The following is a 23,708-nucleotide window of genomic DNA, read 5'->3' as shown; positions in this document are numbered from 1 at the left end:
AAAAATCCAACATGTTCACTATAATTATTTTAGGCCCTTTGTTATTTCTGGATGACTTCCTCTGAATGCATGTGTGTATGCTCACCTGTGTTTGTGTGTTTCGGCTGCATCTGAACACACATGATGAGATCATGATTTGTTTATGCATTTTCATTTCATTTCATTAAGCGCACGACAGGTTTTTGTTGCATGTATTTCTCCTGTTAGCTGCTTCCTTTCTCTATTTCTACAATTCCATATTTCCAAATCCCTCTCCAAGAGCAAATTGTGTGTCTGCGTGATTGTCAAACACACAAATGTGCACACAGACATGCACAGACTTAGATTGAGCAGATGGTCACCGTATTCATTTTTTTTCTCAGACTAACATTAACCATTCATTATAGACAGCAGACTTAGCCAATCCCACATCCGCCCCCGTGCAGCACACACACTAACGCACACACACACACACACTAAAATAATGTCCAAATAATTTTGCCATTAGCTAAGCAATGGTCCCAAAATCTTGCACGCCCCTCAGTCAGTGTTGATAGTCTCTCCTTCCAGACGGTCCCAGATCTGCTCTGACTCAATCTGTTGACATTTCTGATTCCCCATGACTCAAAACTCCTCCTTCATTCCTTCTACCCACAACAGGAATGAGGAGCATCTGACGATTCCCTCTGCCTCCCCTTCAATCCAATCCATGTTTTTTTTTTCTTTGTTCCTTCCACTTCACTGTCTGGCTTCTTTTGGCAACTCCTCCACAAATAGGAGCCACAATCACATGATCACTTGGTTTTCTTTCTTTGTTTCACTTTTCATCTCATTTACACCATTCCTTTGCTTTCATTTCGCTGAATCAAAGCACAATAAAAGTAAAACCTGTTAGGTGGTAAATCAGGTTTAATCTCTGGCTTGAAGAAAAGATAAACATTAATCCACATCTGTTGGTACAAATGTTTATCGCTCATATTTCAGACCTCATCAGGCCCTGCTGTTAAGCTGCATGCTCCTGATTATGTACAAGCATGTTGGAAGGAAAGACAAAGGAAGAGAGAGGCAGGGTGACTAATATTTCCATGCACATGATGAGTTTTGGGATCTTTGTTGCTTTGTGTCATCCAAAGGCTGCAGAGACAGGAAACTCTAACGCACTCAGACTTTGGCTTTTACCTAAAATCTGGGTGCATTGTGAGTTTGTGTTCTTCAATCTCTGGACATCAATCACACTGAAGTAACTTAAGGCTTTTTTCAGCCTCCTTCACTAAACTACATCTATGGCTGCCCTTTACAATGACTTACACGCTCAAAGATACACATGTAATGCATCCCAGGCTCAAAACAGTTAGTATAGTAATAAAGAAACTCAAAATGTCTGATGTTTGGTCACTAAAAGTACTTGATTAGGTTTAGGAAAAACATTTAGGCGTGGTGGTCACCCTATTTAAAAAGGGGGACCGCAGGATGTGTTACAACTGCAGGGGAAACACACTTCTGAGCCTCCGTGGTAAGGTCTATTCCCGGGTTGTGGAGAGGAGGGTCCATCAGATTGTTGAACCTCAGATTAAGGGAGGAGCAATGGGGATTTCGTCCTGGCCATGGAACACTGGACCAGCTCAATACCCTTAGAGGGATCCTGGAGGGTGCGTGGGAGTTCACTCAACATATCGACATGTGTTTTGTGGATTTGGAGAAGGTGTTCGACCGCATTCCTTGGTACCATGCCCTCTGATGGGGGCTGTTAGGTCCCTGTATGATGGGTGTCAGAGCTTGGACCACATTGACAACAGTAATTCGGGCTCGTTTTCAGTGAGAGTTGGGCAACACCAGGCCCTTTGTCACAGATTCTGATCATAACTTATATAGACAGGATTTCTAGGCGCAGCCAAGGAGTTTTGGTGGCCTAAGGATCAGGTCTCTGCCTTTTGTAGATGATGTGGTCCTGTTGGCTTCATCAGAATGTGATCTCCAGCTTTCGCTGGAGCACTTCGCAGCCGAGTGTGAAGCTGTTGGGTTAAGAAACAGCTCCTCCAAATCCGAGGCCATGGTCTAGAATTAGAAAAGGGTAGAATGCCTTCTCCAGGTCAGGGATGAGGTCCTGCCTCAGGTGGAGGAGTTTAAATATCTCGGGGTCTTGTTCACGAGTGAGGGAAAAATGGAGCGTGAGATTGATAGTTGGATTGGTGCTGCATCTGCAGTGATGCAGGTGTTGTGTTGCAGGTCTTCACCATCTGTCATGGTGAAGAGCGAGCTGAGCCAGAAGGATCTCTATCCCTTAGAGATAGGGTGAGAAGCTTGATCATTTGGGAGGGGCTCGGAGTAGACCTGCTGCTCCTCCACGTTAAGAGGAGCCAGTTGAGGTGGCTCAGGTATCTGGTCAGGATGCCTCCTGGATGCCTCCCTGGTGAGATTTTCCAGGCACGCCCAACCGGGAGGAGACTCCGGGAGGGAGGACTCAGGACACGCTGGAGGGAATATGTTCCTCAGCATGCCAGGGAACACCTTGGGATTCCTCCGGAGGAGATGGGCCAAGCTGAGGACAGGAAAGTCTGAGCATCTTGGCTTAGGCTGCTGTCCCCGCGACCCGGCTCCGGATAAGCGGCTGAAAATAGATGGATGGCATTTAGATTTCTTTATGATAATTTGTACCATGTGCTAGTAGCAAAACTCGATGTGCATCAAAGAACCCTCATTTTAGATGCAATGTTGATTAATATTGAAAAAGTTGTTTTATTTGATAAAACATAAAAGAAAAAATTAATGATTGCCACTGGATGCATAGGTTGCAGAAAACAGATAATTGGTTGTTAAATATAAAATCAGATCAATTTTAGGGTTGGTGTAAACAACATGGAAACATCTGCAAAGCTAGAAAACAAAAGTGCAGCTGTTTAAGGATCCATTTTGTTTTTCTATAAATGCTGGTCAGGAAACAACCCAACACACACACCGTGGTCATCTGTGCTTCAATAAACTGGTCAATCATTCTATCACGACTATTTCACAACTCACTGAGACGTTTTAGTTATTTAGACAAACAATAAAACAAATTAAAACTTTTTCTGCCACAATTTCATAAAGTTTATTAGGCCTCAACTTGGTCTTCTGTGTTTCTATGTGAAAGATGTGGAGATCATTCTGATTTGATCTGTAGCCTCTTTTATAAGACAGACCATTGCATCATTACAGAGTGATAAATCAGAATTTGTGGGTCTCGTAAATGCGGCAAGGAGCAAAGGGGAAAGGTGATAAAACTCGATTCTGATGCGTTTAGCCTCGTAGTTATATTGCCTCATGAGCCCCTCACCTCTGATGGCTAAACGCGTGTCAGCCCCGCTAATCCCTTTGGAGCAACTATGGGAGACCCCCCCCCCCCCCCCCCCCCCCCCGCAAAAAGGGTGGTCGCATTAGTGACGTACACTGCGCGCCGAGTGCCGGCCGGAAGGGATATAAACACAGATAAAAATGGCCTCTCACTCGTATCTTTCAACCACCTATGGCAAACTGGACGGACGCGGAGACCATGGAGCTTTTGGCCGTGTGAGCGGACGAACAGATTAGTCGCCTTTTTACGGGGACGGTGAGAGACAGCCAGCTGTTCGACAGAGTGGTGAAAACACTGGCTGAGCGGGGCGTCAAGCGGGACAAAAAGCAGCTCACATCAAAGCTAAAGGTCCTGAAAAAGAAATTTCATCAGTCTGACGCATCTTCCGTCTGACGCTGAATGCGCGACCCTGTACGTCACATGCGGGGGGCTGCCCAGCGACCTCCCTTTATCCCGTCTTGGTTTGAGACGTGCCTGATAGCAGTTTATTCTAGCTTCAGCTTTGCTACTATAAATGCCAAAATCCTCCACAGGGAGCCGCGGCAAATCCCGTTTTGCAAACAGCTTGTGACTGCTGTAATCTGGAATATTGCCGCTGAAGACAGATGTGGGAATGACCTCACACCCAATTTACACGTGTTCCAGTTACAAGTCAGAAAACTACATGGCCAGGCTAACCAGCTAAACAGGTAAGTGACATTAGGCAAGCAATATGAGTGAAAACAGAGCTGAACATGTCTTTAAAGGAGTTGAACACTCATTTAATCAATACCTTTGGAGTGGTCTCTAGTAGGAATGGATGCATTGTAAATTGTACTCAGGAGTGAAAGAATATACGGCGCACCCTTTCTAAGAATTAAAATTTTCTCACATCACAGCTGAACTTCAGACGGTTTTGTTGATTCTTATTTCCTGATATTTAGACATTTGGCCTTGGACTGGCGAACAGCAACCCGACTCTACTGACTTGTAGTGTGGATATTTTATCTCTACAGTTACCACAAACCTGGAGGATTTCTGCCATGTAGTGGAGTTGCTAATGCTAACGGTTAGCTTATACTAGTCGAGACTGTCTCTGCTGTTTCCTGGACGCTAAAACAACAACAGCCTTCCCCGCCGCAAGTTCAGTGTCAGCGTGACGTAGATCTGTCAGGATTTCCAAGTCCCAGAGTTTCATGGTCTATTTTCTATTAGAAGCTAATGCAGCAGATAGGTGTAGGATAATAGTTTCATGTTCAGTCTGCATGAAAAACTCAGAGTGATGAATTTAAATCAGAAATAATCATACAAAAAATTATTTTACAGTGATCCACACCTTTAATGCATGAGGAGGCCATATTGGAGATTAAGGTCAGTAGGCCAGATTTTCGGAGGTGTTATAGTTAAGTTTAGTTCTGATTCTGAGATTCGTCTGACCTTGATATATTTTGCAGAAAGGACAGGGGGGATGTCTGACTGCTGATGTCTAAAATTATTTTTATTTTTAGCTGACTTTGAGTCAAACTTTCTGATGTCCCAGAGTTTTTATAATTCACTTTCACATGAACTCAACTGCTAATGTTTGAGGCAATTCAGACAAAAGTTTTGTTCTACTAGGTTATATCAGAGTGGTCAGACCTGGAGAAATGCTGTGGACATCGTGGAACGCCCATAATTAATCATTTTTTCTTGAATTGTTTTGCATCCCTGAGCCCCTCGTCCCCGCACGTTCTCCCAAAACACCCCAGAAACACACGAACACACTGGTGCTCATCCTCCTTTTGTCTCTTCATCCAACACCTCTTCTGTCAGCCAGCGTGGTGTCCTAAACATGTCCTTAATGACTTAATCTAGTGGGCGCCATTGCTCCAGAGAGGCTGGTGAGTGAGGACGGTCTCTGTCTGCTGTAAGGGGATTGCTGTAATTACTGGGATCTGTGCACCGTATTTATCTTTTCAAGGGATGGGTGATCCTGCCATAAAAAGCCCAACATTTGGCAGTTAACTAATGCACACCATTAGATTGATTGTGTTGGATTTGTGTTTGTGAGTGTATGTGTGTCCCATATTTTGCTGCTGTCGTGCACTGTGATGTGTGTTAAATAATGCTTGGTTGTTCTCTGTAATCCTGATTAAATGGAGGTTAATGTGTGTCTGTTAAGCTTTTTTTTTCCTCCGCAGAACCTCCCACCATGACCATCTACATCTATGTGGTTTGCATAAATGAGCAGGCTTATGGGGAACAGTCAGAGAAGAAGAATGGCCCTTCAGAAGTAAAAGGTTCATGTGGCACTAATTGATCTCCCCATCTTGTCATGATGTCTTTAAAATACGGATAAAATTGTGTTTTAATTTAAAAATAAATATTTGTCTGATTAGATCTTTTTATGAGCAGTGTCAGTTTTTTTTAATTAGACATTAGGAGGGAGAGAAAAGAATGATCAGAAAATGAAATTATCTCTCTTCTTGGATGCAGCAGGGAAACAAACAGATTGACCACGCTCTTCTTTCCAGAATCCTCCCCCATGCAAGCAACATGTTCCTCACGTCCATCTTGGCTGTTTTTTTTTTTTTCAGATATTTGGTGTCAGTGTGTGTGTGTGTGTGTCTGTGTGTGTGTGTGTGTGTGTGTGTGTGTGTGTGTGTGTGTGTGTGTGTGTGTGTGTGTGTGTGTGTGTGTGTGTGTGTGTGTGTACGTGTAAATGTTTGTGTGTGCTTCTTGTGAAGACGGAGGCTGCACCAGGCTGTCCAGCCTACACACAAACCATCCCATCGTTAAATCACCTTACTGTTCCATCCACCATCCACTGCCCCCAGCGTGCTTCTCATTTGGTGTGTGTTTTGGTTGAAATCAGAGACACACGGAGAGAGGAGACTGAAAACAAAAAAAGTAGGGTTGTCGGAGGAGTGTGTCAACATTGGATATTAAAGCAACTTCAGATTAGGCTCTGTTTGCACTAATTAAATTAACTTTAGCCATCTTTGCCACTTTAAACTCTCTCTCTCTCTCTCTCTCTCTCTCTCTCTCGCACACACACACACACACACACACACACACACACACACACATGCACGCACACACACTGGTTTAATTTCTCTTCTCTGTCCTATTCCTTCCACTTGTTCCTCATTAATTTTTATGTTTCTGACCTCAGAAAGAGGCATGAGTACACAGATATATCACAGTAATTATCTTATTTTACAGGGCCATTAAATGTCACACAAGTCCAGAATTATGACATTAATACAATAAAGAGGTTTTGGGCCAGGGAGCTGATAACACTTCTGGACCATACTGCAGCAAACTGTCCGCGGTGGACCTTTGCCAGTTTTGTTCATGCAGCGTCAACAGTCTTTTTTAACTAAATACTCTTTTAGACAACAAATCTTTGAAATATTGTTAAATATCTACTTTGTCAGATCTAATGATACAAAATAATAATTTTCAACAGTTCAAATTGTCCTCATTGTGTGATTGAAAAGAGCCTATTTAAGTGTTTCTCCTGGAAACTTTAGAGGTACAAAGTATTATAATTAGATTCTCCTGATTTTCTCTCATTCTGGCCAACGCTGGTGTTATTTATTGTGGCTCTGACTGAGGCACAATTGGGAACAGTTCAAATTTCAACCCGTGCCAATCTACTCTTTTTTTTTTTGTCTTTTTCCCCCCTCACTGTCTACTCTTCTCTTTTTACTTACCTCTGTCCTGGTAGATGGAGATGTGAAATATTTAAACACGCTCTGTTGTTCGGGGACGATGCTCTTCAGCAGATGGGCCGTAGCTGCACAGACCCCAGTCTATGCAAATCTCAATACAAAGCAGCCCAGGATGTTTTCAATATAACACAAGTGCCTCAGGCCTTGTTTTAATCCCTCTTTACCCGGAGCCAAAGCACTGTTTCATCCAGTCAAACGCCTTAAGCGCTATGTCAACTTGGACATCTGGCCACATAACTGAACTAAAACAGAAAAAAAGGTGTGTTAGGAAAGGCAGCATGTTATGGATGGTTAGGAGTGAGGAACAATGTGACAAGGCACATGCATTTTAGCTCAAATATCCATTAATAAAGTGTTTTTAGCAGCCGAGAACATGGAAGGACTGGTCTGTGGACTTCCTGAAGCAGATTAATTCTCTTCCACACCAGAGGAAACAGGTGCCAGTGTTGCTTTCTTCATTGTCTCTTAACTTGTTTTGCTGTTTTCTCACTTGTTTTTCTCACCCCCCACCCTCTAGGAATAGGTTACCGCAATCACACACAGAAGCAAACACACATGCACACACACATGCATGCACGCACACACACAAGCAAATGCATGTGCAGATGTAACCAAATCCACACGCACGCAATGCCTGCAGACTTTCTGGTCAGACCAGTGATTTCTGTCGTTGTGACATCTGAAGGGCGCTACAGCACAGCCAGACACCTGGATACACATGGCATCTTTCACTACTGTGTGTCAGTCAGTGTGTGTGTGTGTGTGTGTGTGTGTGTGTGTGTGTGTGTGTGTGTGTGTGTGTGTGTGTGTGTGTGTGTGTGTGTGTGTGTGTGTGTGTGTGTGTGTGTGTGTGTGTGTGTGTGTGTGTGTGTGTGCGTGTAAGAAAGTGGGGGAAGTTACCGCTGAACGAAACATCTCCTGAGGCTGGCTCAAAAAGCTTTTCCTGGATGGAGCACAAGTTCAGGTCCTTGCGGCGGTGTTGTGTGTCCTCAAAGACCGACACCAGACGCGTTACACATGGACGTGTGTGTGAAATAGGCAAACGTGTATAACAGAAAGATCCATTACTTAAAAGTAAATTAAGTGACAATTTCATGTAAAGGGTAATGTGCTTTAGAAGATGTTGAGGATGCAGAATGTTTGAAATGATGGGATTGGGTTAGTCATAAATGCAGTTACTAAAATGAATGGAAGTCAATACAAAGTCCTAATGCGGAATGGTGTGTGTGTGTGTGTGTGTGTGTGTGTGTGTGTGTGTGTGTGTGTGTGTGTGTGTGTGTGTGTGTGTGTGTGTGTGTGTGTGTGTGTGTGTGTGTGTGTGTGTGTGTGTATTGTGCATATAAAATCTTCATTTTTAAATAGTCCTTTTCTCTTTCTCTCATTTAAAATGAACTGATTTTCATACACTGGAGGGACTTTTTGCCCTCTTTGATAACCAACCTTCTTATTTGCTTTTTGTTGCATGAGAAGCTTTCGCACCTCGTTTCAATGCAAATAATGAATACATTGTTGAAGCCACATGTAAGCAAAGTGCGATCTAGTAATAAAACATTTTAGTTTGGTCAATTTGATGAAATTGCAAAGATGTGTTTAGTGAGTTGCCACTTTAGAAACAGGAGCTCAGTAAGCTTATTCCTTTAGCTGTTTTTTCTTTTATTTTATTTTGTTGTAGCTGGCAAGAGAGAGGCTGCCTGCAGCTTGTGTGATTGTCTGTGGATATGTGTGGATGTAGGGAGGTGGGGGAAGTTGTGTGTGTACCTAAACCTCAGGCCATGAGAGTGAATGTTTCTGCATGTGTGTGTGTGTGCGTGTGTGTGTGTGTGAGAACAGGAGAAAAGAGTGTAGTAGATGAGTGCAGAAGACAAACCTGTCAGCTTCACAGCTGGTTTCTCTGGCTGCAGGGCTCAGGCCGGAGTAGGGTGACACTCAGCATCACAGCACCGCTGCACAAGGCCTGGGGTAAACACACCATCATATACTGTAGGCATGCATACACACACACACACACACACACACACGTACCATGCTGCTTGGCTGTCCTCACCCATGAGACCAAGAGACCATTGAAACACACCACCTGGATAAGTCATCATATCTTGTCAAAGATTTTTTTTTCTTTCTTTTTGGCTCGACGAAGGTGTGAACAACATCACAGACCAGATTGCCTGGCAATAGACTGACCATCATGTTGTAAGGAAGGGGCGGGGGAGGTTGGGAAAAACACACAGAGGGACAAGAAAAGAGGAAAGTACAATGTAAGACGAGGATGAATGCTGTTTTAGTGGCCTTGCTGAAAGACGCTGTTAGCTTGTCACCTTGCATCATGTGGCATGACGGCTCGTTTGCAACTATCAAGATCGCTTTTGACGCATTATTGATGATGGAGGTTGACATAAACTAATAGCTGGTCCTCCCCTGCATCAAGAAGAGATGGCGTCCCCATCCTTTGGTCTCATTTCAGAACTCGTTTCATGGTGTTTTCCCGAGTGGAGTGGACTCTCTGTGGATAAAAGAGCCTGAGGCGGCTCCTAACCCCTCCCTTCACTGTCCCCACATCCAGCACAATCGCACATTTCCATCTCCTCCATGATGGAAGTGATGGCAATTTCTTCAGGGTATCAGGAAGACGCTGGCCCCTTTTTTTTTTCTAGCTCCCATATCAGTGCACAAGCAAGAAGACATGTTAGCATTACGAGACACATTCATCTACAGCAAAGTGATAATTGTAATTCCACACAAGGCAGAGAAACAATAGAACACAGGTAGATTCAGGAAAATAAAAACAACCCCAGTGTCAAGCCTGTCAACGTTACAGGAGGAGAAAGACCCAAAGTGCAAAGAAAGTAAACATGTTGACAGTAGGAATTAAGCTGTGTTCTGACTGCTTTTGTCAAGGGAAGCTCCGCTGTCTAAAGTTTACACAATAATTAATTGTGCTTCAGGAATTCAGCTCCCATTGTGTGTCCGCTAAGTCTACGCGTGTCACTGTGTGTTTAAATGTGTGCATTCGGTGATCAACTTCAGCTAAACACTAATTACTGAATACTTAGTACGGATGCCCTTTCTATTGGGTCCCTTTAGTATAAACATTCATTATGGCTCTTTTTCTGCTTTGTAGCTCCATCATCATTATTCCATCGCATCCCCTAAGGAGCGAGACAGAGCCGAGGCCGGGCCAGGGCCAGACCAGGCTGGGGGAGAAAACACAGCAGAACCAGAACACCAGGACCTGGGAATGCACACAAGTGATATTTGTGTGAGGAGATCAAAAAGCATTTACCTTTAGATGTTTCCCTGATATGAATATTCAACATCCTTATTGAAATCTAATTTGGGTCTCCTTCTCTCAGGGGTCTTTTCATCAGTGCCTGTTGCCTGAGGCCACTGCTGATTGACAGCCAAACTTTAGTAAAGAGCACGCAGGAAAAAAGGGAAGATCTGGTGGTGTTGGAGATGTGAGCGGTGTGAAGCTGGGGAGAGCTGGAACAGATGAGTGGAGGGGTACTAGAGGGGGTGGGGTATTTAACCTCCTTATGTGCATGCACAAACAGAAAGCTGCAGATTATTAGGATCTAAGAGTGAATATAATAAGCAAACCTGGACTGGATGTGTTTATTAATATTATAAAACTGTTAGTTTAAATGCAAAGATTAAAAAAACAATTCTTCTGATCATGAGCAGACTTAATAATCTAGCACAACATAATGATTTGATTAACAATTTTTGCTTAATTAAAACGATAAAAACTGAATTTATATTCTTCAGTCTGAAGCTTTGATTTGATTATTGTCCCTATTAGTTATAAAGTATTTATGCATTTAATTAAATTTAACACAAATCTGCCAGTTAGCTGCTGCTGGACTAGCAAACACCTGACCAGTGTTTAAATAGCAACAGTTTGTATTGCCGGGTACTAATTTCTGTGCAGCGCTGTCTGCTCATTCACAGAGCAGGCTTCCATATTTTTGTGGATTTTCTGATATTTTTAGCTTCATTCCAATAAACAAACTGATTTTAGGTTTTGCACCATCTATCAGACAAAACAAGCAAACTGGATGGATTTCCTGAGAGGACCAAATGATTAATCAATTGAGTCATTTTTGGAAATCTTTGCTAGTTGCAGGCATACTAAAAATACTGAAGCAGTTACATAATTATTTTTGAAAATGTGTTTTTTTAACATAAAAAAGCAGACAGGAAGTGAGTCACATTATGCTAAATACTTTCAGTTGTTAAGGGTGAATTAAGTGGGTTCTTCTTCTGTGGGCTGCTTGGTGGCGCAGTGGTTAGCACTGTTGCCTCGCAGCACGAAGGTTGCACGTTCGAAACTCGGCTCGGCTGCAGCCTTTCTGCGTGGAGTTGCGTGTTCTCCCCATGCATGTGTGGGTTTCCTCCGGGTACTCCGGTTTCCCCCACAGATCACAACATGCCCTATATGTTATAAATTGTAAGTCGCTTTGGATAAAAGCGTCTGCTAAATGAATAAACATAAACATTCTACTTAGATTAATCATTTTTTTCTCCCTTTGTCCCAAAATTGGACTTTCTGTCGTGTTGTTTTTCACATCTCTTTAAAAAAATATTTGAGCGATCTCTTTCTGAAGAAGCACCTACACAAAGGAAACAATAATAATGATAATACAAAGATCAGAAAAATCTGTGCTCTTGCTTTGACTGCAGGCGAGAGTTATGGAGAGCATTTGTGTCTTTGTTTTTCTGGCTTACGCACCAGCAGATATGAGGCTGAGCTGCCCGAGCCTCTTGTTGACAGACTGTAAACAGAAACGATCACTCGCTGTTAAGAATTCAAACCAAACTCTTCAGCTCACTTCAGAAAACTCTTACTGCAAAGTGTTGGCTCCGTTAAATTTGGAGGTGTTAGATGAGAATTTGCTCCTTAAACACAAATATTTTATTAACATTTCAAGCACACACACTCACACCGTCCTCATCTGTCCAACGGATTGAGCATGGTTTATGTTATTATTGCACAGGTGTAGGTCCTGTCCCTCAGGGTTCCATTAAAATGATGCCCCTTTCAATGGTGGCTCCATTTCTCTTTAGATTTAACACGGGCCATATGTCTAGCAGGAGGCAAACAGCTGAAGGGGTTTAATTGACAGAAATCAACATATTTGGTGCGTGTGTGATGATGTGCTAATGGTGGATGTGCTTGGGCATCAGGAGATCGCTTTAGGGGTCAATTATGTATCAGAACGTAGGTTAGAAAAAAGGTCAAGAAAAAAATAGAAGAGTTAAACAAAGACAGGAGGCTTGCTGAGATGGACAGAAAGATATTGTAGGAAATGAAATCTGGGATCAGACTTTCAGGACTTACCTCTGCAAACCGGTGCATTTTACTTCCTTGGATTAGGAAATCAAATGTGTGCGTGTGTGTGTGTGTGTGTGTGTGTGTGTGTGTGTGTGTGTGTGTGTGTGTGTGTGTGTGTGTGTGTGTGTGTGTGTGTGTGTGTGTGTGTGTGTGTGTGTGTGTGTGTGTGTGTGTGAACTCACAGAGATGTTCTGGCCTCCTATTGACTCTAGTGTTGTGTTGCAATCATACCCCACCTACATACAAAATGTCTGGGTGTGCAAAGATAAAAAGTTTAAGATATGTACATCATGTAGGTAAAACTAAACTAAATTATTTGCCAAATGACTGATTTTGAACACAATGGTGATATTCAGCATCAGAAATCATGTATTTATTACTCTGCCAATGGAGAGAAGAGACTAAATAAAGCACTTTTCTGGCTTTATTATAGCTTAAAACAATCGATTTACGGGAAAACAGAGAAAAGGAAAAAATTTGTTGGGTGGATTGCTCGATGCAACAGAGCATCGTTCACCCAAAATGTAATAATCTAAAAAATAATGAGATCTTATTTTTTATGCTCATTTGACAAATCCACTTACTGGGAATTTGAAAAACCATGGGAATTGTTTAATATGCTTCGATTGAGAAAACTTTAGGCTGGCAAGCACAACGCAATTAGCTCATAAAGCTTGTCAATGGCCTTTAAAATCACAGCCCACTGAGGAGCCTTGGACTTGTAAAGCCTCTTGATCTATTACTAAAATGTGATTAATCCTTCACACACAATGACCAGTCTTAAACCGGCCCCTGTATTATTAGGCAGGGCCAATATAAAGCAGTTTAGCGCTGCACTAATTAGCATTCAGATCAGAGACCTTGGAGACAGCCCCTCCACCACAGAGGAAGGACACAGGATGGGATGGCGACACAGTGAAATGTCATTAACTTGATGTTAATTACTAATTAATGGGGCTATTTCATTTACATGTATCTCTAGCTCTCTGACGGGCCCTGCATTTACTAGGTTACTCTTACCAGCCAACAAATTTGGGGGAGGGTTTAATTGCCTGGCTCCTTTCGTCTCCCCTCAGTGTTTAATTTCTGCTAATTAATTAGTGGGGCCACTCTTTATGATCACGTCTGCTTTTATAACAGTTTCTGTCACTGACCACATCTTTTAACATCTATGTTTTGTATGTATCTAAATTCCCACTGACTTCTGAAGAACTTGTTACTTTCATCCACTTACTCCTCTTTTCTCTCATCGCCACAAGCCACTCATCTCTATGACAACCAGAGCCGTGTACGGTCCCATGAGGAGGAGGAGTAGGTTCGGTTGACTAGCGTTTGGCCATTCACACACGGGTAGTGCCAGCTAGCCAACATGGCACACAGCGTCCTGCCATATGGTGCCACCACATACGTCCTGCTGGCCCACACCCGGGATCCCGGGCCTGTGGTAGAGAGCTGCTGGTGCGAACAAGGCGGTCCTGAACTGGAACCTGTTCGCCAGCTGATCTCAAGGACGCAATTTTGATTTCTAAAGTCTGTGTGTGGGGCAGTCACAAATGTCTTAAGAAGTGTGTGTGTGTGTGTGGGGGGGGGGGGGGGGGGGGGGTGTCAATGAATAATATGTTACACTTAAGTTTCTTTATGCATGATCAAGAGACCTCATTTACGTAAAGTTCCAACTCATTTCAGTAAAATAATTAGAAATCCTGGATGGTTTGAAAGTGCTTTATAAAGAAAAGTGGGATGGGGGGACATGTCCTTCCTGTCCCCTCAAAAATCATTACGGCCTTGCCTGATCCTAACAGAACTCAAGTGGTTCTTGCTTTTCTAGAGTTATTCAAATTTGTATGAATATAGCTCTTTTAAGTGGAAATTGTTGAACTTTGCTTTGTGTCAAAAACAAGTTTACTTGGACTTGAAACAGTAGGGAAATAACAGGTGTGTTACAGGGCTGCGTTCCATTTAGTGGAATGTCTGTAACCACTTACTGCAGCTGCAGAAGTGGAACCCAACCCTGAGGTGGGTTATGGTCAAAATGTCTACTAAAACAGGTATTAAAAGAAAACTGAGCTCATTAAGTTGTCCTCCTTAAGGTCTCCATTGTTGACTCAAAACATTTACATTTGGACGGAGTTATTTCCAGCACTCTGCTGCCACCTTGTGGAACTACAGAGAAACTGCCAGCAGCTTACACAGAATAAAACCACTCACAAATATCGACAAAATACATCTTTATTCAAATCTGATAGCGTTTAAAATACATCATACTTCAAAAGAACTACTGCACATGTTTTTAGGGACACATTCTTTTTCATAAATATATAGATGATCTCAAAAATATTTCTTTCAGGAACCCAAGTGGACATTTAGAAAATGCAGTTGGTTAAAGAAAAACATAATGAGAAAAGGAAAATGTATTTAAAGTTTAAATACTAAAACATTTCAGGAATGTTGGGGAAAATAAATAACTTACAAGTTCAATTATTGTGGACCTTTCCTTCAGGTAAATGTACATATAAACAAATGAGTGGAATTGATCCAGTTCCACTTCACAACTTTTAAGTTTTGAATTAGAATAAACAAAGAAATATTTTGTGTGGTCAGCTTCCAAAGAAGTAGAGCAAAACAAAACAATAGAAGTGGCTCTTGCCAAGTAATCTAATATAAAGTTAGTAAAAAAAAATAATACATTGGATAAATTAATTTTCTACCATTAATAAAATAACTGCTTCTTTTTCCCAACAATAACATGCTTAAAGATGATAGACAAATAGTCTTAATGTTGTGGCTAGTCCGTGTACAATGTATGTTCAGGTATTTCATCTGAGAAGACATGTGACAAATGTTCATAAACAGTTGCACAAAATGAGTTTCCCACTCTGTATCCCACATGTTTGTACTCAGACATTGATAAGAATTTCTCAGATATAAAACGATGCAAAACAATGACCCTTATGTTTGTAACACAGTTTGTATGCAAAGAAAAAAGCTACAAATCCCACAAAGGCAAATGCAATAATAACTAATGCAATATTAAATATGCAAGTTGCAATTCTTCTGCAGCTTAAATGAGGCACAAAATAATAAATGCATAGAAAGAACACAAGTCGGTGAACTTTTATTATTTTATTAGCAGCAGTAAAGCTGCTCTGAGCTCCTCTAGCTTTAGGCTGCAGTTTGATCTGCAGTGACATCATCACCCAACTGTCATGTTTGCACCTTTAAATGTGCAACTGCCCAAGTGAGACACTTCCTGTTTAGTGCCTCCTCCACTAGTGTTTTACGGAAGTGATGGGTGCATTTCTGAAAATAAAAGTTCCACTTTTCTTGTCCGCCTGTACAAACATAAGTTCCTGTTCCTGTCTAACTCACACTGCTCGGATCGGACACGTTTCTCTTTTAACACCACCGTTTTGCTCTGTCAAAAGCTTTTGTGACTCAAATAAATATAAAAGTACTCAACATAATTTTATGAGGTATATTTTATTAGATAGTTACAGAACCTCTGGTCTTCATTCGATAGAATCAGTCAGAACATTGCTGCTATTGAGCTTTCTATGAACTCACAGGATGAGCTCGTAACCACGTCTCCATGGTTACAAGCAGAGACTGCAGGAGTAAATTGTAACAAGAGCAGGGTGCCTGTTTGGTACTTAATATAAGGGTGTGTCACTCAGATATTTATCTTCGGAGGCAGGAGAACAGCTCAACTTCAAGTATGAGAGTCTGGACCCTCCTTGAGGTCGCCCCCTCCTTCCTCAGCTATCTTACAATTTAAATAACACAAAGTACAAAAGAACCACTTTAGTTTGTTTCAGCTGTCAGTAAGCCTTTCAGTCAAACATTCTTCTGACTTAAGCACAAGCATCAGCTTTTAGGTTTCATCTGAGCCTTTTAGTTCCAACACAACCTGTAACAACAGATTCCCAGCAACTGTTCACGCCTGTACACACAAGGACCTGGAGGTTGTTTGGGCTTTTCTTCCTGAACCAGCAGAATATTCAGGATTTCACTTATTTTTTCACCCTATGTGCTGCACCATGTGCTTCTCTGTAACTTTGAAAGTAACTAGGCGAGCTTCTCGTCCAGGTTTCCTCCCATTATGCTGCTTGTTATCTACTGGGAAAACAACCCCAACGCAGATAACGTTCTAGCTACAGACTGTCCAAAGTCGCATCATGTTTGGGAGCAATGCTCCCTTTGATTTAGATATGGATGTTGTGGTGGCGGACCTTACTGGAATCAATGTCGACCCGGCGAGCCTCAGCAAAGGCTAAGAATGTGAAAAGGCCCAGCAAGTTGACTGTGGTGATGAGTGCAAACATCGACGCCCACGAGCCAGTCGCTTCGATGAGATACCCCGAAAAATACACCATCAGGACTCCTGCACACAGACAAACACAGCTGCTGGTAAAGCACATTCATTAATTTAGAAACAATGCAAAAAATAATGTTCATGGTTTCAATGATGGAGAAAATGTCACAGTTTCATTTCCCTCATCAACTGTCATCCTCTGCTCTGATTTATTCATACCGCTATTGATGAAATATGCATGACACATGGGAGCCAGCCAACCTGACAGTGACATGTCCCCAACTTTGGATTTTAAAAAGGGAAATAGTTATTTCCATCTATAGTTCTTGTGGCTGCTGCTAAATAATCCCTAATTCAATTCAATTCAAAAATACTTTGTTTAGATTAGACAAAAATAATTGTTTAATCATCAGAAACTCACCTGAGAATGCCCCACATGTATTCATGATACCTGGGAAAGTAAAAAGCAAAGTGCACATGAGGCATAATAATTAATATACAATTAATAATTTAAGTGCAGTTTCAAAAATGTTCTTTTGAATTTTTTTTACTTACCAAACAGAGCTCCGGCACAGGATGGAGCAAGATCTTGAACATTCAAAGAGACACCACTGCAACGGGATATTTCTGTTAGTATTTGTGCAATTTAAATGAACAACTTTAGAGCACATAAAACTATTAATTACAAACTGGGATGAGGAGAAGAGTGGATAAGATCTAACGAGTTCATTATCCTCCTTTAGTTACGTTTAGGAAGTGTCCTGTTCCCATGAAGCTTCGAGAGCCAAATGGCTCCTAAATTATTAAAAAATGTACGACAAGTCTTTCCATTATAAATAAATATTGATCAACAAAATGTTCGGTGTGATTTTAGGTAAAGTTGCTCAAATTGTAGCAGAAACGGTTTACTCTAATAACAGCAGTTAGTACAAGTGAAGGGGTTGTTTGTTCCGATTAATCTTTATTTTCCTCCATTTTTGCTGCAGAAATTTTCTTGAAAATTGTGATCGAGAACAAAGCAGGTTTATCTACAACTTCAAATGTGCATGCTAATGGACATTAAGGTGTGTAAAGTTACACACTGTTTTAGGTGCACGCTTCTTCTTTAATAAAAAATAAAAAAAATGTTGCATAGGAGATACGTCACCAGGAACCGCCAAGGCGTGCTCCAATGTTCTTGTTCTACTGAGGGGTCTGTTCTTGTTATGGAAAAATCTGTTTATTAATTCCTGATCATGGACTCAATCAACAGGATGTAATGTATTGCTCTATGCCTCTCTGCATGCTCACTTATACACACACACACACACACACACACACACACACACACACACACACACGCACGCACGCGCGCACGCGCACACGCGCGCACACACACACACACACACACACACACACACACACACACACACTCTCTCTCTCTCTCTCTCTCTCTCTACCTCTTATCTCTCTATAAATAAACCCTGTGAACAGATGTTCGAAGCATTTGCCACAGTTATAACTGTTTGACTTGTCTGCTCATTGTCTCCTTCTGTCTTCACTCGAGGAAATGGGTTATTGATAAACAAATTGATAAAATCCATGACAGTTCTTCATTTGTTAGCCGTTTAGCTAGCTGAGCAAGGATACACGAGAGGTGTCTTGTAGCCTAGCCAAGGTCCAATATTTCCCAGAATACACCGCTGTATTTTCAAAAGGATGGTGGATCAGAAGCTTGCAGCTACTTCGGGGGCAAATTTCAAGTTTAAAAACAAGTCAACTCATATTAAATGGGGTTTTGTTTAGACCAAAAGATGTTATCTATGGTTGGTTAGTTGCTTAGTAGTTGCAGCTCCGGTGGCTAGCAGGTAGTTACTCACTTACATTCAATTCAATTCAAAAATATATTTCATTTAACAAATATATACACAAATAGAAAAGTAAAAGTCTTGTTATATATTTATATTGAAACTTATACATATAAAATATAATTCAATCTCCCGTGCCAAGTGACGGTACGTGACCGCGGCGTGATGCAAGTCTGTTCTATAATTTCTTTGACCAAGGAAGGACAGTGTCCTTGTAAGCACAGCGCCTGGCCTCGCAAGACATCGCCTTGCAAGGCCAGGCGCCTTGACATATAGACCCCCCCCCCCCCCCCCCCCGAGTTTTCCAATTAAATTCGGTCTTCATTCAATACAAATATCTTCTTGCTAACACCCCGTATGGTATCACCTCTCCTGCATTGTATCTCCAGATTCTTGCCAATTCACAACCCTAATAGAAATATTGATTTATTCATTAAAACCATAAATCAACATAACTAATGTTTTGAAACCATACTAAAGACCAGAGAGTTCCACCAGGGTCAGAAACACGGTGCTAGGATTGAGCAGGAGCCAGTACCTGTGACTGAAGGTGGTGAGCCCCATGGTGACGGACACAAACGCTACCGCCCAGGGGAAGGTGGTGTTACTGCATAACAATATGGTAAACACGCTTGACACACCCATGGAGAAAAACTAAGAGGGATGAAGGGATACAAACACACTTCAGCCATACGCTAAAAATGCACTTTGTACTGATGGCAAAACATAGATGAAAATTTAAGATTGTTGTACCTGCATCAACTTTCTTACTGAGGCTGTATCAAAACCTGAGGGAAGGAGAAATGTGTAAGAAGCTGTTTTATTAATAACACGAGTTTTAAAATAGCTCCTATCTTTAAATCAGGTGGATACCTTGACATATGAGATGGTCAGACAGGCAGCCACTGAACAGAGATGAGGGTATGGCCACCAACCAAGGAATCACATTAAACACCCAGCCCTGGAGAGAACGGCACATTTACTAACCCGCCTGGTGTCCCTCACACTTTAACTCACACTGGAAAAGAAACACGAATTTTGAGTCAAATGCAGAAAAGGGCGGTTATTAGTTACCTTGGCATCGGGAAAAGTGTCTTTAAAGAATGTCGGCAGCCACGACAACAGAGTGAAAAAGGTGCTTGCTGTGCAAAGGTGCGTCACAATCACAGCACTGATGAGAGGAAATAAAACAGCAATGAGAGCTCCTTTTATCAAAGGCAGCTCGGTTCTGTTAAAGATAAGGTCTGATTTTCTAAACAACAGCTGACAGAAGCTTGTGTTCTTTTCCTCTACATAATGTACTCAACTTAGGGCTGACAGAAAGGAACGTTTGGTTATTTGCGGACTTGGAGAACAGGCTTGAAATCTATGAATATTAAATAAAACAAAGTGAGAAAATCTGTATATTGATAAATTCTTACAAGACAGCGGGTTGTTTGAGGAGCCGAAACCAGTGTCTTTTGGTGTGTTTGGACTGGGTCGCACCGCCCAGGGACTCCAGAGTTATTATAGGTCCTGCAAACGTGAATGAACATGCATGAGCACAAGAGGAGACGGGCTTTCCAGGTATAGTATGACATGACAGCACTGATGCGGTTGTTAACTTTGCCTGCCTTCTCCTTTGAGCAGATACTTCCACATGCAGTAGGCCCACAGGACCGACAGGAGGCCAGAGACGTAGAAAACACTTTCCCAGCCATACAGGTCCAGCATGAGGGAACCGGCTCCTCCAATCAAGAGAGTGCTAAAAGGGGCATGTCACACAAATTGTAAAAAGACGTTTCAACATAAAATAAAAAAGATTTAAGTGTAAACTATGCTTCAATTGTCTGGAAATAAAATATGTGATTACTTTTCCAATCCACATGGATTCAATTAATGCAGGTTGAACATAAGAAAAAGTCTCTTAAACCCATCTCCTGCATCAGCTTCTGATAGAAAATAGACGGTGAAACTCTAGGATTTCAAACGCCTGACAGATCTGTCACACTGTGTCTTAACGTCCATGGACTCACCCATCTTGACTCACGAAGGGGAAGGCTGTTGTTGTTTTAGCATTTAGGAAAGCTAACTAGTCTAAGCTAACATTAACATTAGCAACTTCACCAAACAGCAGAAGCTCCCCCAAGCTTGTGTTATTTGTGGAGAGAAAACATCCATGTTGCAAGCCAATGGCAGAGTTGCGTTGCTGTTATCCAGTCAGAGAAGAGATGTCCAAATATCAGGAAATAATGCTGCTTCCATCTGGGCCAGTATGGTACGGGCTGGGAAGCTTTTTTGGTTTCACATCTGGGTCATATGTATGTTTTCCGTTCTGGGGTGAGACTGTTTTTCCAGACCTCTTCCTCAGCAGTCCGACTGGGGCCAAGGTGACAATACGTACTGATTGGCCAGCTGAAATTCATACCACCTCTGACTGGTAGGTAGAATCAGCCAGCAGGGGCTTCCCTGTCTCTCTCTGTCTGCTGCACGGAGCTTACGTTCCAGCGCGGCAGCAGACTGCTGCTCAGTGGGAAAGAGGAGGCAGGAACAATGGCCGTGAGCACCACAGCTCACAGTCACCTTTGCTTACCTTTAGCTTCAGCCGAGGAGGACAGACTGTTATGAAGACATGCACAGCAGTATGAGTGAGAGAACAGGGAGCAAATTATTAAAACAGTGTGGATGAAAGTCTCCAAAAGCAACACAGCTCATGACCGCCTTTGTTTTTGTTTTGTTTTTTTATTAAGGAGGACACCACAGACTTTTGCGCCGCCCATATGCTCAGGGATTTCTGCATTTCTGAGAAGTCCGTGGGAACCATAATGTGAATAAAAATTGCCCTTACGAGCCCGGACTGACACCATCCATCCCCGACCATACCAGCCCAGATGTGGAATTGCCTTAAGACTGCCAAAACCTGCCTTCTGAAGCTCACCTGTGAAGTAGGTCAATACTAGTTCCTGGAAATGGTTAAACGGTATATTCCACCCCCCTACCGCCATTCATTCCTACTAGAGACCACTGCAAATGTGTTGATTAAACAAGTGAACCATAACTTGAGTCAGTTTTATTTTACGTACAAATAAGTTATTTTTGAGTAAAATCCACTGCTTTGATCAGAACACTAGACTCACCCCAGATAGGAGCCACTACCCACGGTGCTCATGAGGAAGCCTCTTTCACTTTCCACCACCTTTTGGGAGCACAGACTGGCCAGGGAAGGGTAATGAACACCTAAAAATCAATACACAACAAAAAGGGGGATTATATAAGTTTTTTCCACAACTGTTGGACTATTGAAATGTTTTATAAACAAGATCTTGACTAGATTAAAAAAAAAGCTGAGCTTGTGACCAGTTATAGTAAAGCACAATGAGAACGGCTGTGCCACAAACTAAACATGCTGTTATTTACTGAAGTACATGCTCCAAAGAGGTCACATGATTACTGAATGATCAGAACAGCCCTGTACGGGTGAGATAGATCATTACTGCACTGTTACCAGAACAAACACAGATACTCAGAACCTCTTCATGTCCAGACGCACCAGTAGCAACTCTTACAAGATTGTAATTAAACAGGTTTTTCAATCGGCAGAGCAGCATTCCAGCAAGTTGCATCTTAAACCTCTGTGATGTCAGCTGAACAGATGACTCATCCAGCACGCTTTCTGCCTCACCTTGCAACAGGCCCATGAGGAAACGGGCCAACATCATTGAGAGGATGGGTTGGGAGCAGAGGTGGGCCAGGATGGGGGTGAAGGCTGTCATTGACCCCCAGGCAGCTGCAGACAGCAGGAGGATCTTCTCACCTCCCACTCTAAGGAGGAGCAAAGACACAGATTGGGAGATGCAGACAGACAGACACGTGTACCTTAAAGCACTCGAAACAAACAACTTGTAACACTGCATTGTCTTGTCCTGTGCTGAAGAGTTAGTGAGCTTGTTGGTGTTTGTACTTGACTTAGAGGCCAGTCATAAAATGTATGTGTTTTTGACAGAGTTAAACACATCATAATGTAATAGTACATGTATTTTTTAATAAATTAGGGCCCATCTTTTTCCTTTCCACAGAAGGCGACAATAACTCTTTTAACATCGAGGCAGCGTATCTATTAATGACTGTGTTTGCCCAAACATAACATGATGAAGGAAGTAAAACCTTCAACTCTAGTGAATTATCTCTTCAAACTAAGCAAACACTGATGGGCTTGTCTGTGTCACTGCCTCAGAGTGGTTGGCCACAGCCAGCCATGTTTCTCCATAAAAGGCGAATCAGACCAGAAGGATGATGACACAAGAGTCAAATATTAATGAAATCAAACCGCACACACGCCTGCTTTGTGTTTCCTACAGGATTAGGCTACGTTGCATGACAGTTCAAGCATACGTGAGTCTCACCGGTCGCTGACGTAGCCTCCGAACACCTGGGTGAAGCAGTAACCCCAGAAGAAGCTGCCCAGCACCATGCCCGACTCCCTCTTGCTCCAGTTGAACTTCTCGGCCATGCTGACGGCACAGATGGGCATCGCCACACGGGCGCAATAGAGGAGACACGTCCCAAGCAGCAGCACCACCGTCCACAGCCTCGCCACAGGCCTAGAAGAGACCAAATAAGAAGGATGAAGGGTCTTTAGATTAGCAAACCCAACTATTATAGACTAACTTTTGGATCTCAAGCTCTTTGGGGTCTGATCTGAACTTAAGAGCAGACCTTTAGGAAATATGTGAACCGATCTGAAAAGAGGTTTCAGTTGAAGCTGTTTTCATGAAGACACACTTTTCCCCTTTACCATATCTGCTGTTGTACTAAAGCATTAAACCGTGACAGGCTATTATGAAATGACAGAACCGTAGGCTGTGTAAAAGTGTCCCTGATTCAGGCTGAGACCCATGATCTGAAGACCCGTGATCTGACTGAATGTTACCTGGGCCAGTTGCTGTGGTTTTCGGGCCACTTCTTGTGACATCCAGGGACTCCGGTCTTGCCAGGAAGATGGGTTTCCTTGTGACAGACCAAATCTGGACCACCGTTCTTGGCATGTTTTTGAATAACTGCCATTCAACGCAAAGAAAGTGACGGCAGGGTCTTGTCAAGCGCTTCAGTCCGTCCGGCTGAGTACTTTCCCTCTCTTCTTTCTCGGTCTGTGACAAAAGTCGGCGACTAGAGGTGGGGAAAAAACACTTCGTGTTGTCGCGGCCGCATCACAGGACAATAATGTGTAATTCCA

The 23,708-nt window shown here is 42.4% G+C and overlaps 1 protein-coding gene across 1 annotated transcript; it reads right to left on the bottom strand.

Annotated features, from left to right (window-relative positions):
• Positions 1-15,693: 15,693 nt before the first annotated feature.
• slc17a9b (solute carrier family 17 member 9b) lies at positions 15,694-23,673 on the bottom strand. The gene is made up of 13 exons (XM_070545260.1): positions 23,406-23,673; positions 22,879-23,076; positions 22,158-22,297; positions 21,613-21,712; positions 20,110-20,240; positions 19,918-20,011; positions 19,571-19,667; positions 19,370-19,457; positions 19,250-19,284; positions 19,035-19,150; positions 17,205-17,260; positions 17,071-17,100; positions 15,694-16,718 (listed from the first exon to the last, which is right to left on the bottom strand). The coding sequence occupies exons 1-13, from the start codon at positions 23,537-23,539 to the stop codon at positions 16,540-16,542; spliced, it is 1,398 nt and encodes a 465-aa protein (XP_070401361.1). The 5' UTR covers positions 23,540-23,673; the 3' UTR covers positions 15,694-16,539.
• Between the last annotated feature and the right edge of the window lie 35 nt (positions 23,674-23,708).

Source organism: Nothobranchius furzeri, chromosome 15, assembly GCF_043380555.1.
Source record: "Nothobranchius furzeri strain GRZ-AD chromosome 15, NfurGRZ-RIMD1, whole genome shotgun sequence".
In the NCBI taxonomy this organism is placed as follows: Eukaryota; Metazoa; Chordata; class Actinopteri; order Cyprinodontiformes; family Nothobranchiidae; genus Nothobranchius; species Nothobranchius furzeri.
The sequence above is the reverse complement of the archived record's forward strand: the minus strand, read 5'-3'. Positions and strand labels throughout refer to the sequence as shown.

Coding starts and splice junctions, on each gene's coding strand:
- slc17a9b (XM_070545260.1), bottom strand. CDS start 23,539: ATGGCAGTTATTCAAAAACATGCCAAGAACGGTGGTCCAGATTTGGTC. Junction 19,151..19,249: donor CAGTAAGAAAGTTGATGCAG/GTACAACAATCT, acceptor CATCCCTCTTAG/TTTTTCTCCATGGGTGTGTC. Junction 17,261..19,034: donor CTCACCACCTTCAGTCACAG/GTACTGGCTCCT, acceptor ATCCCGTTGCAG/TGGTGTCTCTTTGAATGTTC.